The sequence below is a fragment of the Syngnathus scovelli genome, chromosome 5 (genome assembly GCF_024217435.2).
Source record: "Syngnathus scovelli strain Florida chromosome 5, RoL_Ssco_1.2, whole genome shotgun sequence".
Lineage (NCBI taxonomy): Eukaryota > Metazoa > Chordata > Actinopteri > Syngnathiformes > Syngnathidae > Syngnathus > Syngnathus scovelli.
This window is the reverse complement of record NC_090851.1, coordinates 3,567,214-3,583,774: the sequence shown is the minus strand read 5'-3', so window position 1 is coordinate 3,583,774 and position 16,561 is coordinate 3,567,214. Positions and strand designations below refer to the sequence as shown.

Here is a 16,561-nt window from a genome sequence, read left to right as displayed (position 1 = left end):
ATTATGTTATTTGTGCATAATAATGTCTTTATTCTCTTGTGTCTGGATTCACTTGTTGCCAACGTGTTTCTTACTTCTGCCACAACACACCATTATGAAATCCACTGCCCTCAGCAAGTTGAAAGTATCTAAAATTTAAATTCTTGCAATCGCATTTTTATTACCCAGCAAAATAAATTCTTATATCTTATCCTGTTTATCCATTTTTACATTTGGCACTTGTTTCTTGTACGCTGGTGTGACAAGCAAATTTCCCCACTGTGGGATAAATAAAGTTCTATCAATCAATCAATCAATCAAACCCTAATCCGCCCATAATTTATAAAAAAAAACACCAAAGTGCTTTAACATGGGCAAATGAAGCGTAAGAGTAGCTTTGAAGTGACAGCTGAGACGAAAATACAAAAATAATACTGGCAGGCACTTATCGTCTCATGAGGTATTTGCTCTAACAGCATTGCAGACATATCTTGGAAGGCTTTTTTTTTTTTTTTTTTCATCAGGGGGGGCTTGGCCCTACTGGTGGTGTAGCACGCTGTCAGGTTTGGGGTAGCCAAACAGCTCAAAGTCTGGTCGGTAAAGCTCGTACAGCTCTGTCCTCATTGAAACAGGAATTTGGGCAAACCAGTCCCGTTCCCAGCTGGCCGCTGTTCGGTTTCTCGCCCCAGAGGGGAACCGCAGCAGGTGATCCACTTGCAAAAGCTTCAAAAGATGCTCGGCGTCCGTCTCCAGCGTTTCCAGTCGCCCGATGAAGTCGTACTTCACCTGGCATGGATGGCAGAGACGGTAAACCTAAAATAAATAAACAAGCATTAATTTCATTGAGTACACCGCCTTATTAGGTTTGCCGTAAAACACTTGAGAACCACTGCCCTAGAAAAACAAACTATACAACTAACTTTCACAATTAAAGTAAACACTTAAAGGAAAAAAACATATAACCATCACTCGTGAGGATCATGGACTCAACCCAGAGCCTGTAAAGTTTTCTATGTCAATCAAAACTAGGCATTGTTGTCTTTACAAAAATATTTACAGCCGTATTTGCTAAGTGAGGTATTCAAAGTTGGCTGCAATCTCACAAGTGTGTCATTGTTGAAGCGAAACTGTATAAAATGGTGCATTTATTATAAGTAACACACCTGCCAAAATAAAGTTGACATTAGCACACTGTGCACTTTATGGCAGCAATATAAAATAGTAGAATGTAAACATATGCATTAGGTCACTGGTAGACCCGACTGGCATTTCGTTACGATCAAGCAGTGGTGGGAAGTCTGTACGTCAAATATATGTACTTTAACTGAGTAGTTATTTTGACAACTTTTGACTTTTGTCCCCCTTTTCACCCCACTTTTTTTTTTGCTTCAATTACCATGGTGTTCACATCTTGGCCACCGGAGGGCAGTATGATGTCAACAGACACACAAAGAAGAACTTCACAAACAATAATAGAAAGAATGTGAGTCATGTTGTTTGCTCGTCTACATGAGGCTGTTCAAATATCAGTTTCTTAACGCACATTTTAGATTTTGCAAGTTGCACTCAGGAAATGCGATGTCTTGTGCTGTATTACCTGGCGCCAGTGTTCGTTAAAGACGCTCTCCTTCTCCGTGTCCTCATCCAGGAGGTACGAGACAAACTGCTGGAAGGTGGGTTTGATCCCAGACGCAAAAGCCTCAGCCGCCGTTTCCGGCAAACTCCCCGATAGGTTGCCGTAGCGACGCAGAATGACAGAGCCAAACTGGCGGTAGAAGTCCTCATTGGGCCTGATGGTCAAAACAGAAGATGAGTTGAATAAGTCCGTCATGTGACCCAGTATGACTTGAGTTGTCGCACCTTCCAAACTTGTTCCTGAAGGCTGAAATAAGGCGAACAAAGGGGTCCCGTACAAACAGGAACTTGGTGTAGTGCTGGAGCTTGAGCGCCATCAGGTGGCGGGATAGAGAACCATAATGGCGCCAGAACCTGGTGGATACATTTTTTGTATTACTGTTCACCATTTTTTGGTCCTCCTGTTCTTCATCCCCCACTGAGGCTCTCCTTTTGTGCTCAGACCAAAGCCATCTCTAATCCTAAAACACTGCTTTAGCGCCATCTTGTGGCATCGAGGAACAAAGTCGTAGCGGCTTGGGTGAATTTCTTATCATGATTATAAAGCTTACGGCATCATTATGAAGCAACATTTAATATACAAATGAGAAAAATAGGTTCTACCAAGTGCTCATCCAATATTTGGACCCGGTAGAGGTAATCAATCACGCATGTGTCATACTTGGCAAAAGTGAGGTGAAGCGAGGAATTGTGGACGACGTCCGGAGGAACCAACTCCGGGTCGGTATAAGGCTTTCCTGAGACGGGCGAGACCAGAGACTGGGCCAGCACCACCATCACCCTCTTCCAGTTGGTGCACGCCACCTGAGCAGACATTCGATACCAAATGTTTTTTTTAAGTCGCAGAAGCGCATGTGGTCATATTAGCTACCTTGGGAACATAGCAGTAGATGATTTGATGCGTGTCGTCGACTATCAGGTGGTCCAACTCCCTGTTTGGGATCTGCTCAAATGCACGGGTCCTTCCGGGAAAGTCCGTCCCCGAACACACATCGGAGATCCTCCGCTTCCTCGCAATCTGCTCTTGGCTTCCGTCCGAATCCCGAATCTCGTCCTCTTCCTCCTTCTCATCCTCTCTTCCCGGCTGCAGCAGACTTCTGTTGGCCCACGTGGTGGTGGGTATTCCCGCAAAGGATGATGGGAGGGTGGGGGGCGGGTGTGAGCGGACCGTGTCAGTCTGAGGGCAACGCTCGTGTTTGCGGTCCCGCAGAGGGTAGAGGTTGAAGCCACCACCCACGTCGTCCCAGTAGACGATGATGAGCAAGATCGCGAAGAGAGCGCCCAGGATGAACGCCACGCGCAGGCCGTGCCACGTTCCCATGGTTAAAGTGCGGAAGCTCCGGGAGGGTGGTGGGGGGGGTGGGGGGGCCGAGATTGGTGCAGAAAAGAGGAAGAGGTTATCTGAGCTCCATGGCGCAGGACGTCTATCACGGAAGGAGACGCTTCCTGCTCAGCAACTGCAGCTGACACAAGCAGGAAATGTGATTTCTATTTTGTCTTTTTTGTAATATCAACAGAGTAAAACTGCTCAAGCCCGAGTATGGAGTGAGTGAGGTCATTGCGGTTTCATTGAAACAACAAATCTTTTGACGTCGTAAATTTGAATAAGATGTTGACGTTGTGGCCTTAGTTGGGCTGAGCATTTCAAGAAGATGAAGAAGAAAATGCTGCGGGGGATCAAATATTCAGTGTGTTTTGCGCAAAGCTCATTTTGTTCTTTCACAATTTACACCATCAAACTATTTAGACTGCCATCTACTGGTCAAACGTGGAATTACACCAATCCATAGGAGCGTGACCAAAGTGGAGTTATCAACTGCAGCAAAAATAAATCTGAAAAAGAGCAAGACCGGAAACCTATAGCTATATCAAATAGCGTACAATTTGGCTTTTTTTTATATATATATATATATAAAAATGCCCCAATGTACAAGGATCAACATAGAAAGATATTAAAGTAGGACACCGTCTGGTCTCACGTAATCCTCGGTATTCCCACTGTGCCCTCTTCCCAACCAGTTTCTATCTGTCACTGTTATCTCTATCTTAAACTGAACGACTCCATTTCGGATTGGGTTGCGTGTGCCCTGCACGCGTACCTACTAGTACTGTGTCGGACGAACGTCCTCTGCAGAACCAAGGACAAAATATGCTCGCCAAAGTCTTCGTATGCAGTGCGTGGGAACAAAGCACGATTAAAACACAATGCAGTGACAGCGTTAGATGACGACACCACGCTCTACACTAGAGCTCTTTTTGTCTATTTTTGTAGGACGGGAGGGTGGAAGTGACCCGAGGGGCTGTGGGAAGTACAGTGGGCCTACTGTGGGCCCTCAACTGTCACGGAGTTGTGAACAAACGGAGCCGAGGGGGTTGATCACCTTCACTCGAGTCAGTCTAGACCAGTGTTTCCATCCAAATTTCCATCGGGCCAAGGCACGTATTTTACATGAAGAATATCATCACCCAAATCCAACAAACAAACGAAAAATGGAGGAGAAGCAATAAAACAGGGCAAAATGAAGATTTTTTTTTTAGGCAGAATACTAAACCTCACCAAATGTGACCGTTTCGAGCACAGGTGTCAAAGTCAAGGCCCGGGGTCCAGATACGGCCCGCCACATTTATTTAGAATCTAAATAATAAAATATAATAAAAACTGAATCAAAATAGGATCTCCTATTTTTATTCATCTCTAAGGGTGATCAAGTGATATTACATTGGGATTATTTTAAGGTATTCTTTTCAAGCTGCTGTGAATTCGTCTTTTTATTTCCTTTTATTTAAGCGCAATGTTCATGTTCAATCCGTGTTTAACAAATGAGTCCATTCGACAAACCGTAAGGACATTTGAAGATTAAAACCAGTCACAGAAGAGCCATGTTTTTTAGGCTGTACTTGTAAAAAGTTTTTGAAGCGCGAGTGTCGGATTTTTTTTTTTTTTTTTTTTAAATGATTGTATTTGGAAGCACGAGAAATGTCTGCTGGTGGAACGCCTGGTTTTGCTGGTAAAATAAGCAAAGACGCAGAGGACGCACGCACGCAAGCAAGCCAGCCGGCCAGCCAGCCAGCCAGCCAGCCAGCCAGCTCCTGGAAAAGAGAGGAACTTGTTTTTGTTCCACTTGCTTGTGGTTTCTTTCCAATTCCAAACACTCCGTGTTGACTTGGTGCTTCTATTTGAAGAACATCCACAAAGTGTCACATTGCACGCGCATCATGACGGACCGCGATATCTTATGATTGTAATCACCCCCGAAAGATTGCTGCTCTTCCCTTCTTTTCCAAGCTTAATTTTGCGACCACTAAACGGGCTACAATGTGACCTTTCATGCGTAAAAACACTTTGGCGCTCTTCCTCCATCACATCCAGCGGCAACCGCCGAGAAAATAAGCTCGTCTCCCCGTCAATCCTTTCATCCAGCGCCCCATTGAGAGAGGGAAGAAAGACCGCTTCTGTTCCCTTCACTCCCTTCACACCGGGAGGGAGCATCGTGGCGGCGATTAAACCTCCTTTAACATGACGTATATCAATCAATTCAATACATCCCGAATCGAATTGTGTTACTTACCCGGCAGATGAGCTCCATGGCGGCCGGTCGACTGTCAGCGGTGTGTGGCCGTCCTTCGGGCCCGTGGTGAGAGCTGCCGGCCGGGTAAGCTTTGTGGGGAGGGCGAGGGATGGGAGGCTGCTTGCTTTGCTGGATGGTGGATTCGGACTCGAGGCGGTGCGAGCGCCATAAGATGTTCTTCTCGCGAGATTGAACCCACAAACGCGAGCGCGCACACACAAACACACACACATACTTAAATACATATTTACGTGAGGAAAAAAACGTTAAGGGGGGGGAACAAGCCCTAAATGTAGCCGCCGTTTGTGAGTGAGCTCATTCAAAACAAACAAAGATCGACGACTTTATTGAAGATAGGGAAAAAAGAACAATCGAGCAGCAAATCAAAGGAAAAGCAAATCTAACTCCATGCATGAGCTTAATCCATGACTAAATGCGCTAAAACTTACCAACTAACTAAATGCGCCTACAGTGGCAGCAAATGTAAGCTTAATCAACGACTAAATGCGCCTATGGTGGCAATTCAATGGCAAAATGTACAGTGGCAAATCAATGGTCGGAGAATGCATGCAGAGACCTATCAATGGCTGGCTGGCGGGCGGGCTGCCTGGCGCTGGCTTTTTCTGCCTCCACCTTCAGCGTGCTGTGCTGTGCTGTCTTCTAGGCGGCCAGCTGAAGCAGCAGATGCATCAGGGTGACCGTCACCAGCAGAGCAGGTGAGTAGGACAGGACGCTGCTGCCGCTGCCGCCGTCGGGCTTCTTGTCGTGCACAATAACTTTGTCAGTGGTATCGCCGCCGCCGCCGCCCGTAGTTGGCGCCTTTTTGGTGGTGCCGTCGCTCGCTTTCGGCTCTGAATGGGAGAATGGCAATTGGAAAAGGTCAGCTGGCAACGTTTGAACTTGCCGCACACTTTTGCGCGCAGCACCGCGAGTGCGCTTTGTAAAGGAAAAAGTGCCGCTGAATGGGCTAGCTTCTTGGTTAGCTTCCACTGCCAATGAAATGCAAAATGGTTCCGGCTCAAAGCTTTTCGGGTCTCGTACCACCGAGTGGATTGTGCAACATCAACTCACCCGCAATCTTGACAGTGAAGGACTCAGTGACGGATGGGGCGTAGGTGGCCGTGTAGGTTCCCGCATCGGGTGGTGCCAGGGTCTTGAGTTGCAGACCTTCATCCTTGGTTCCTTTTTTGTCGTGGCCGTCGGGGAGCTCGCCGCCCTCTTTCGCCCAGGTGACAGAACCACTAGTAACTGATCCTGAGATTCTCAATTTGAGGTTTTTGCCTTGCTTGCCATTGCACTCCACGGTCTTTCCCGCTCCTCCGCCAAAGCAGTCGGCCACTGCCAGCACAAGAAAAGCAGATGTACATTCTGGTAACACGGGATGGATTGTGAAATTGTTTGGTAATCATTTGGCTAAGGTGCTGTCATGTGCACCTTCTAGTTTTTCTGACTCAAGCCTGCAAATGTGTGTGCGTGCGTGATTGTGCCTATATCAAGAAATGGTGCACAAAAAGCTTTCGTGTGGCGAGCGGCTTTCCTCCAACATCAAACCTTGGACGGAAAAATGTTCTCCCTCGCCGTTGGCGCCGCCCGTGAACTTTGCCTCGTCTTCGTCGTCCAGGTTCTTGATCGTCAGGGTAGCCTTGTCGACTCCACCTGGGTACTTGGAGTTGTCGGCCGAAAGGTCGCCCGTCCCCTTCTTCCAGGAGATTGAGTCGACAGTTCCGTCTGAGAGCCCCAATTTGATGATGCCACCCAGCTTGCCCTGGCACAGCCCGGGTGAGGCGGTTTTGCCACCTAAGCAGTCCACCACTGCCAGCACAAGAAAAGCAGAATCACTCACTCTGGTCTGTGCGCAAAGTACATTGGAGCAAAGACTGTGGCGCTAAGTGGACCCTTTGAAAAGGACGCCGAGATGTTTTGCTATTTTGGTCAAATTTTGGACATTTTTCTCCAACTTTTCTCCTGAGCATAAGAGAGTTTCCCTGTGTGGAGTGTGTGTGTGTTGTCCCTGTGGGCGTGCCTCCCCCCCCCACACACACACACACACACACACATTCCTAAAACATGCGAAGGAAACGGTGCACAAGAAGCTTTCGTGCGGCCAGCGGCTGTCCTGCAACATCTAACCTTTGACCTGGAACTTTTCCTCTGGTGATATGTTTTTGGCCGTGTACTCTCCCTCGTCCGGTACATCCAGGCTCAGGATCTCCAGGGTTTCCTTCTTGCCACCATCAATCTTGTACTTAGTGTTGTCACTTTCAAGTGCGGCATCCTTCTCCCACTTGACATCCGGCTCATTGGTAGCAATTGTCTTTTTGACTTTCAATTTGCGCGCTCCGCCCTTCTTGCCGTTGCACGGCACAGGTGTGCCAGGAGTCTTGGCCTCGCATTCTTTTATCTCTTCCACCAGCACTACAAAAGCAGAAGAGGGCAAAGTATCACCCACTCTGGTCTGGTCTGTGTGCAAAGTACACATTTGAGGAAAGAATGGCTATTTGCCATGTTCATTTCTGAATATGAATTTTGCCATTGTAAATTGTTGTCTTTGTTATTTACGTGACACCACTGGATCCGAATTGTAATCCGCCCTGCGTAAGACCAAATTGAATGTGTCGGTCTTGTCTTCTTTTCGAGGAGTGTTGTTTCAAACAAAAACAAAGGGAACATATTTGGATGACCTCTACTCCTCCCTCCCCACCAAGTTGTGTTTGTAAAAGCAAAATGTGATTCCCTTGGTTTCTGAATCTATTATTTTGTACAAAAAACGTCATGTTCTGTTTGAAAATGCAAAATGTGATTATTGGTCTTTTTTTGGTGGTAAAACAAACCAAATCTATTCGAAATAGTGTATACTGACTGCAATGAAAGCGGTTAGAAATGTTTTGTCATGAAAGCGGTTAGAAATGTTTTGTTTTAGGTTTTCTGTGAAACCAAATTAACATTTGGATTAGAGGAAAAAAAAAAGCTTGTGCTGTTTGAAAAATTTAAAAAAAAATCTGAATTGATTCTTTATAGTGTAGACCGTTTGCAATTAGTGGTTTTAAATATTCTTATATATTTTTAAGATACTATATTGAAGTATTTTTTTAAATAGGGGTTCTTTGGTAACATTTTGATTATTGAACATGCAAAATGTGATTTCCTTTGTTTAAAAAAAATCTGAATTTAGTCTTAAAGACATTTGAATGTTTTTTTTTTTTAAAGGCTTTCTTTAAAATCATGTCTTTTAATTGTTTGAAAAAAGGTCTGAATTCAGTCTTAACAGTGGTTGCAATGATAGTTTCCACGAGTGGTTTGGAATGTTTTTTTTTTTTGTTTTTTTTAGAATTTCTTTGAAATCAAAGTAACACATTTTAATGATCTATATTCAAAAAACGCCATGTTTGGTTGGAAAATGTACAATGTGACTCCCTTTGTTTAAAACAAAAATCAGAATTCATTCCTAATAGTTTGCTATTAAAGTTTCCACGAGTGGTTTCTTTTTTTTTTTTTTTTTAAATATAGGCTTTGTTTGAAATCAAGGGAACATGTTATCTAGATTTAAAAAAACGCCATGTTCTGTTTGAAAATGAAAAAGTATTTCAAAAAGTATTTCAATTTGTTAACAAAAATCCGAATTTAGTCTTTATAGTGTATAAGTGATGTGGCAGAGAAAAAGCAAGGCGCACGCACACACAACAAAGTCCTAAGTCTCCTAAATCCAGTTTTATTCATGCGCCTAAAAGCTTGCGCAAAATGGTTAGCAACATAGGAATTGAATTCAACGCCCTTACCTTGACCAAGTTGTTGGCTGTACACGAGCACCAAGCATAGCAGCTTGGAGAAGTTCATCTTCTTTCGAGGACGACCAGGAAAGGAGGGAGCGTTCGGAGCTGGATCTGGAGGTGCGAGCAGGCGAATCCACTGAATCAAACAAGCCGAAAGAGCTCAGCGAGCGAGTCTCTATAAAGCGCTCAATCGCCGTCATCTTCAATGGCGCTTCGAAAGTTTGCACATTTGTTGCTCGTTGATTGGCTGCATTTGGGAACTTTATGACGAGTGCGCGCGTGCTACACGTACGCAAAAGCGGCCGCGTAACCTTATATAACCCCCTTTGTCTGACGCCATACAGCTGCTTGCTCGTCTCCTTAAAGTCTTTACGGAATGTCATAACTGTTGCGGTTCCGAGTCACGACGAGCGGCACGTTTTGTCCTTTCAGAAGTCTTTTCGATTCTTTCCAAATCCACTCAACGGATACAGAGCCGTCTCCTCGACATTCGGGTGCCCCTTATCCCGGTGGTGCCTTTAGTGGCAGTAGTAGAAATCGTCGCGATCAGAAAGACATCCAACCTAATTAAGAAATAACAAAAAATATATATATATATCACAATGACGACGATTGTGGACACACACAAAGACCATAAAGGAATGCAACGTCACTGAAATAGCCTCTATGATTTCACTTGCGTACCATTGGTGCCATGGCTTGTTTTTCCTTTGTGAGATGTGGACATCTTAAACCAAAATTGTTTGGACAAGATTATGTAAGCAATGCACAGGGCATCGTTCGGAAAAAAAATCCTGCAAAAATGAGAAAAGATTTTACTGTAACAATATTGGAGTGGGGATTCATTACGATTTTGTTCATCCCACTGATGCAGTGGCTCTCAACCTTGTTGGATGTACCGAACCCCACTAGTTTCATATGCGCTTTCACCGAACCCCTCTTCAGTGAAAGCTAAAAGTCATTTTTTCAAATTCAAGACATCGATGTTTTTTTTTTCGCTGGTGCACAAAATGAGCTTGTTCAAAGAACAACACCAACACAATGCATGAACTCACAACAAATTACACACTGTGGCTTCTGTTGTTGCTTTCGCAAGACCAGTTCAGATAAGCGTCATCACAAATTTACACGATGAATCAGGCGTGTTCGGACCTCCGCAATGGAGGCTCTGCCGAACCCCTGAGACCGACTCACCGAACCCCCAGGGTCCGATCGAACCCAGGTTAAGAACCACTGCACTGATGTTTACGCCGGATTGGTTTTTATTGTTTGCGTGGATACAAAAAAAACGTGTGTTTTTTTTCTAGTGCCGCTACAAAATGCCATTGCCGGTTACCTTAAAAAAAAAAAAAAAAAAGACTTTTTGAACTCTAATTCGAAGCACCTGGTGGCATGTGAAATCACCTTTAGACGCGCAGGGGCCAATTAGGATTTTCCAAGACACTGTATTCAAAGAGAATACTCCCAAGAACCATAGTACATCATAAGCACCTCAACAATGTAACTCCGCAGAAAACTAAAATTTACAAATTGTAATGGGGGGGGAGTTTGAGTATGCCTTTCAGCTATTACAACTACTCTGAACGTGTCGCAATGTCTTCTACGTTTACACGGCAGTGTTTGGAAAAGGTGCCCTGCGATCGGCTGCCAACCAGTTCAGGGTGTCTCCCACCAACCGCCCGATGACTACTGGGTTCGGCTCCAGAACACCCGCGACCCTTGTGGGGACAAGCGCGACGGAAAATGGACGGTTATTTGTTAAGTAACAGTTCAAGTCAGCATACACAGGACTTGATTTATGAATCCCGAAAGTTTGGACCGAACATTTGTACATGTCTCACTAATACGCGGAATGGGACAAAATTATCTGGCGACCACACTCCCATGATTAGAGCCAGCATTCCTAACAGTGCCTCGAGGGCCCACAAACAAAAAGCCTCTATTTATTCCCCCCCAAAAACTATTTCAAAAAAAAAAAAAGGAAGCCCGTCGCAAATTTGCCATATAAAGTAATGAACACAGTTCCATTTTCTCAAGTCAACTACTGAAATAAATGAGCGTCTATACTGCTTTCTAATATCCCATCCCGCCAATAGTTATCATTTGATTCCCCTGCAAATGAAATAAAAAATATCAAGTGGTGATAATAAAAATGACGATAATAAAAACACAATGCAATCTCGTCCGACTGTTTATTGAAAGTTATTCCCGCTGCGCACCCCCTCCCTGTGTGAAAGGCGAGTCTGAAAGGAGGAGGATACAAACCACTATAGCGCCACATCAGCACACTCACTAACAAGGCAATATGTTTAGCACCTCCACGCCCCGCTGCTAAGACACTCTGCGCCGCACGCCGACTAAACGTCAGCATGACGACAGAGGTCATTTCTGGAACCGCTCCCGAGTCCAATTAAACAACAGAGGGCGCTATTAGTAAATATCAAGTCCCACGAAGGGCAAGAAGACCGGGGGTGGGGTGGGGGGCAGGTGATGAGTCGGTCCCTTTATGTGGCCGTTGATCCGCCAGGCGTGCTCTGATGATGTCACTAGAAGGTGAATGTCGAGACTCGGGACGTCGAAGCCCAAAATTCACAGCGTGGTCGTCGTCGTCCTTCTCCAGTCAATGCCGCCGCGTTTCTCTTCCACACAAAAACGGATGGACTGCGCCGGAGAGAAAATAAAAGTAAGGTATTTTTTCTCTTAAAGGTATTAACGGGACCAGAAAATTACGAGGTCATCAAATCATCGATCGTTTTAGTCATCCGTCCGACTTCCACTAACACTTTCCATTCTACGACTTCAAACGTCATTTGGTTCTCCTCGCCATTGCAGCAGCGTAAATCAACCTCGTCGGTACCTGCGTAGGGGACTACAGATCTCCGATGGGAATGATTTCTTCGTTGATAAAAAATTCAATGGTCTCCTCCTCCCAGTCGTCCACGTTGCTGTCCGGCTCGTCGGTGTCAACTCCTAGAACAATCGTGAGAAGACGCGAGTGAGCACACAGGAGCAGAGCAATGAGGTAGGTCATCCGTAACCAGGAGATTGGAAATGCAGCCCCACCTCCTCGGAGCTCCATGCGGGCCTCTTTCTGCTCCCGATAGATCTGCAGCGCCTGCTCCCTGTAGCGACGGTACTCGTCCATCATGGCCCTTCGCTTGTCCACCAAGTCCTACTCACGCAGACACAAACATTGACGTGCGGTGCAATTCGACGAGTGGCGAACTTGCGTCCAATGGTTGCCGCGGAAATCAGAGTTGTCTCGACACAAAAAAACAAAAAACAAACCTTTGAAGCCTTGGACTGGCTCAAACGATCCTTCTGCTCAAAGATTTTGGAGTATTTCTTCAGATCTTTCTTGATCGACTACAAGAGACACAACAAGGGAGATCATTTTTAGTGATCAGAAAGCAGAAAAACGTGAGTCTAGTCTTCACTTCATTTCCCCCCCCTGACCATTTTCCCCAAAATTGCAACATCCTATTTTTTTATTTATTTTTTTCCTCCTACAAATATTGGACCGAATCATTTTCTCAATACATTTGAGTTATCATCAGAACGGTGATAGATGACAGCACGTGTTGGGTTGCTGCCAAAGGATCGTGACGCTGTCGTAAACCGAGGATCCCTTTGAGTTGGAGTTTTGAGTTGGAGTTTATTCACGCAATACCCAAGACGTACAAACGGTCACCACCCCAAGCAAGCCGTTTAAAGCTTTGTACTGCTATGTCACAAAAAACAACGGCGCCACCAACAGCAAACAAACAGCCCTACCTTGATTTGGTCTGCGCTGAGCAGGCTCGGGGGTCGGGGTCTCCACAGCAATTGGCAGAAGCGATCCATGGCGTTCTTTTGAAGCAGGCGACCCTGGAATGTCCACAGCCAGTAAGCGTTGTCCACCTACAAGACGGGGAGGGGGAATTTAAAGGTCAGGAATGGCAGGGCGTTCCGACAGGCAGCGGAAGGTGTCCCGGCACCTTGTGGCTCCAATAGGAGAGAGAGGTGACCACGTAGCGTCCGGTGGGGTCCCACTCCACATCGGAGGCCGAGTAGTGCTCCGCTATGTTCATCAGAGTGCAGTCGGATGTGTCCACAAAGGCCAGCGCGCCGTTCATACTACAGGAGAAAAAGGGCAAATATCAAATGAGGTGCCGCACCAATAGAGCCCAATCCTCAGCGTTGGTTTTTTTTTTTTTTCCTTTTTCAGACACAAAAAACAACTCGACTGACCTCCTGAGTCCAGCCAGAACCAAGAACTGTCCCTGGGGGCTCCAGAAGATGCTATTAGCTTGCTGCTTATCAAACATCTCTGCAGAAGCCAAAACAATTGCACTGAGTGGCGCCGTTACAGACACGGGCAAGCGCTCTCTCCGTGCCGTGCGGTCAACATACTTATGAGCTCGATCTTGCCGTTGTTTTTGACGTGGTAGAAGGAGACGTTGATCCTGGGAGACTCTCCGTGGAGCACCGCAAACTTGCTGCCGTTGGGCTCCCACGCAAAGGCAATGATGCTCTCTGTTCGAGAAAGAGGTGTTCAATCGCCGCCCGCTTTTGCTTGTTGTTACCCCGTAGACGTCGTTCCCGTCTCCTTCTACCTTTCATCTCCACCACGTCAACAGGAACTTGTTTCTCTCTCATACGGAAGATTTCAAAGTTTGTCACCACGCCCTGGATAGGACGTAAAAAAAAAAAAAAAAGAAAGCCGTTTCAACTCGCATGCACAGTAAGCAAGTCGTCATTGTCAGATTTTGACCAATCGCTCGAGAAAGCACATGGATGTATCTTTTGTATTTCATCGAAACAAAAGATTTCAAAACATATGCTTTTACTTTGAAAAACAATGGTCATTATTAAACAGTAATTGTTGTTGTTTTTTTTACTCATTCAAACAAAAATGCTATCCGATTCATCGACAGAGTAATCGATGGAGAAAAAGGCAAGCCCGTGTTTGTTTCGTTCCCTTTCGCTGCACGAACCTGCGTCCCTTTAGGGGTCCTGTCCACTTTCACGCACAGGTAGTCTCCATTCCTCTGCCAGTGCAGCTTGCAGTCCACCACGTTGAAGAGGTTGCGCACTCGGATCTCCTGGCGGGAAGGCAGCTGCATCAGAGTCACCCTGGCCGGGATGTCCTTGTCCTCAGGCACCCAGAACGCGAGGATGTTGTCGCCCGGAGACCACGAGAAGTCCCTGCGCGTTCAGACGTACCAGATTGGAATTTGGAGAAGCCGTCAAGGTAGCCACGAAAGCATGCGGAGGAACAACCCCTTACTTGATTCCGCTGATCTTGAGGCTCTTCTTGTCGAGCAGGCCCATTGACTGAAAGTGACACAGGGAGTGTTTGGGATGGAACATTTAACACAACTCAAAGTCTCCTATTTCATCGTCTTACTGGAGTCTCGTAGATGCTCAGTGTGTCTGGAGTCATCCTGGCAAAGAACTTTCCATCGTGGCTCCACCTGACAACAAGCAAGCCGTTTGAACTCGGCGCGAGAAGCAGTCCAGGCTTACGACGAAGCGGCGACAAACGCTCACTTGAATATGGGCCAGTGAGCGGCGCTCTCGCAGTGGAAACCTCTCTTCTTCTGGCCTGTCAGAATGTCCCAAATGATGATGGCCTGCGGGTCCTCTTTGGTGTCCATCAGCGGGCTGAAGGTCACGACGTACCTGCACGGCACCAGACACACAAAGCATCGGAGGAAATGTTTGGCAAAATTCCGCAGTCAATCGAAACGTGGTGGAAGCCTTGCGCAACTTTTTCACCTCTCACAAGGCGAGAAATCGATGAGGGACACGCCCTGATGGCTGAACCTCTGAATCTGCTTGAACTTCTCGCCGCCCCACAAGGCGATGCCCCTTTGGTGGAAGGTGGCCAAGTAGGTGCCTTTGGGAGACCAGCGCACGTACGTCTCGGTCCAGCGCTGCATCCAAACGCAGACGTGGGTTCGTGATTTTGCCCCCCACCACATAATGTATTGACATCTAACCGCGTACCGCCCTTTCTTCAGAGACGATCGGATCTTTAGCATCATTGGCGAAAATGGCCGTCCGCTCGCCAGCTTCGTAGATCACGCTGTACTGGTCCCGGCAGTCAGGGTCTTCGATCCAATGCCGCATGTTACCCTGAACATACAAAGCGTTGAGCTGCAACGCTAAACTGTCGCGATTCACACTTATTGGACTTGCGAAACACAAGTTGAGTCCTTCAATTTGACACGGCTGAATAACGAAAGAGACATTAAAAGACAGTAATTGATCTCCGCACTTACAAAGTCTTTAAAAGGCTGCTTTTCCGGAGTTTCCCATTCGTCATTAATGGTCATGTACCTTTAACACGTAAAGAAATATGAGATTTACTCACATTAAACACGTCACATCTTCCATTTTCGGTGGATTTAGCAACCTACTTGTCAAAGTCGGTAAAGAGGTTGACCCTAAATGTATGCTGCTTGTCCAGTTTGTAGCCGTCTGCGTTTTTCACCGCCTCCTGAGCCTGGTTGGGCGAAGAGTACTCCAAAAAGATGTAACTGGAAGAAAAAAAAATACATCTATTATACATCTCTTCTTCAACCATCAGAAAGAGGAGTCGTCCTACCCTTTGGTCGTGCCATCGGTCTCCGGGTAGAACTCGGTGGTGATCTTTCCAAACTTGGAGAAGATTTTATGGATGACATTTTTGAGCTTTTCTAAACGCTCTGGGCCAACCTGCGGGACGTTGTCCACCACCACCACGGAGTCGATGCCGTCAGCCTCCTGGGGTTTCTTCTTCAGGATGTCACCCAGCAGCTCTGTAGGGAAGGATGAATGAGAATTTATTCAAAAGCTCATTGAGGCATTAGCATTCACTGTGCATGCATTTAAATCGTGATAATTCATATTGCACTTGTTGGAGGTAATCGTACAAAAATAAATAAATAAATAAACCACAGTGGTACTGTCGAAAAGTAAATCCCTACCAATGTAGGCCAATAATGTCAGATCTGTTCTGGTCCACGCTCACGGATTTTACATCATCATCATAATAATCAGAAACCTCTTTTATAGTTTAATTCTTAAAGTTCTTGAATGCAACGATTCTACCATTGAGGAAATCGAGGAAGTAATTGCGGTATTATAATACAGCTGTTTCAATGGAACCGAGACGTCATATTTTAAACGTGAATTTTTCCATCACAAAATATTTTATTCGAGCTCAAGTATTTTTTTTTTTTTTTAACCATGACAAAGTGTATACGACATAACACGCTGGATACTCCGCCTTGAGAGTGCAGCTAATAATGCTAACAGGCCGTAAAGCCGGCGATTTTCCTGCCTCCACTCACCCTCGTCGTCGACGTCATCCTCGAAGTCCTCCGGGTCACTAAAGGACGGCTCTTCTTCCTCGTACTCTGGGTCATCCACCATATCCACCGTTTCTTGCATTTAATACGGATAACGGGACGTGTTTGCTCGTGGCCACGAAGTTATCGGAGAGAAAAACGGGAGGCTGACGGTTCGACCGGCGTGACACCATGTGCGGTATCAGTGAAAATGGACGACGTGACGGAAATGTGGCACAGGAAGCAGTTCTCAAACCAGGAAGTGAAGCTGGAATTTGGTAGATTTGTATAA

The 16,561-nt window shown here is 46.0% G+C and overlaps 3 protein-coding genes across 3 annotated transcripts; all 3 read right to left on the bottom strand.

Moving 5' to 3' along the window:
- Nucleotides 1-134: 134 nt before the first annotated feature.
- LOC125969293 (carbohydrate sulfotransferase 12) lies at nucleotides 135-5,349 on the bottom strand. Its single transcript, XM_049721191.2, has 6 exons — nucleotides 5,184-5,349; nucleotides 2,486-3,077; nucleotides 2,276-2,418; nucleotides 1,840-1,968; nucleotides 1,577-1,769; nucleotides 135-792 (listed from the first exon to the last, which is right to left on the bottom strand). Exons 2-6 carry the CDS (start codon nucleotides 2,933-2,935, stop codon nucleotides 517-519), a joined length of 1,191 nt encoding a protein of 396 aa, XP_049577148.1. The 5' UTR covers nucleotides 2,936-3,077; nucleotides 5,184-5,349; the 3' UTR covers nucleotides 135-516.
- A 164-nt stretch (nucleotides 5,350-5,513) lies between these two features.
- On the bottom strand, nucleotides 5,514-9,239 carry LOC125968821 (uncharacterized). The gene is made up of 5 exons (XM_049720258.2): nucleotides 8,960-9,239; nucleotides 7,314-7,598; nucleotides 6,735-6,995; nucleotides 6,255-6,521; nucleotides 5,514-6,034 (listed from the first exon to the last, which is right to left on the bottom strand). The coding sequence occupies exons 1-5, from the start codon at nucleotides 9,015-9,017 to the stop codon at nucleotides 5,844-5,846; spliced, it is 1,062 nt and encodes a 353-aa protein (XP_049576215.1). The 5' UTR covers nucleotides 9,018-9,239; the 3' UTR covers nucleotides 5,514-5,843.
- Nucleotides 9,240-11,131: 1,892 nt separating this feature from the next.
- On the bottom strand, nucleotides 11,132-16,498 carry LOC125968369 (eukaryotic translation initiation factor 3 subunit B). The gene is made up of 19 exons (XM_049719358.1): nucleotides 16,273-16,498; nucleotides 15,546-15,738; nucleotides 15,358-15,477; nucleotides 15,220-15,277; nucleotides 14,945-15,073; nucleotides 14,714-14,871; nucleotides 14,486-14,617; nucleotides 14,343-14,409; nucleotides 14,223-14,269; nucleotides 13,930-14,140; nucleotides 13,549-13,621; nucleotides 13,346-13,468; nucleotides 13,184-13,262; nucleotides 12,931-13,069; nucleotides 12,728-12,853; nucleotides 12,242-12,319; nucleotides 12,017-12,125; nucleotides 11,811-11,923; nucleotides 11,132-11,614 (listed from the first exon to the last, which is right to left on the bottom strand). The coding sequence occupies exons 1-18, from the start codon at nucleotides 16,370-16,372 to the stop codon at nucleotides 11,823-11,825; spliced, it is 2,043 nt and encodes a 680-aa protein (XP_049575315.1). The 5' UTR covers nucleotides 16,373-16,498; the 3' UTR covers nucleotides 11,132-11,614; nucleotides 11,811-11,822.
- Nucleotides 16,499-16,561: the final 63 nt, after the last annotated feature.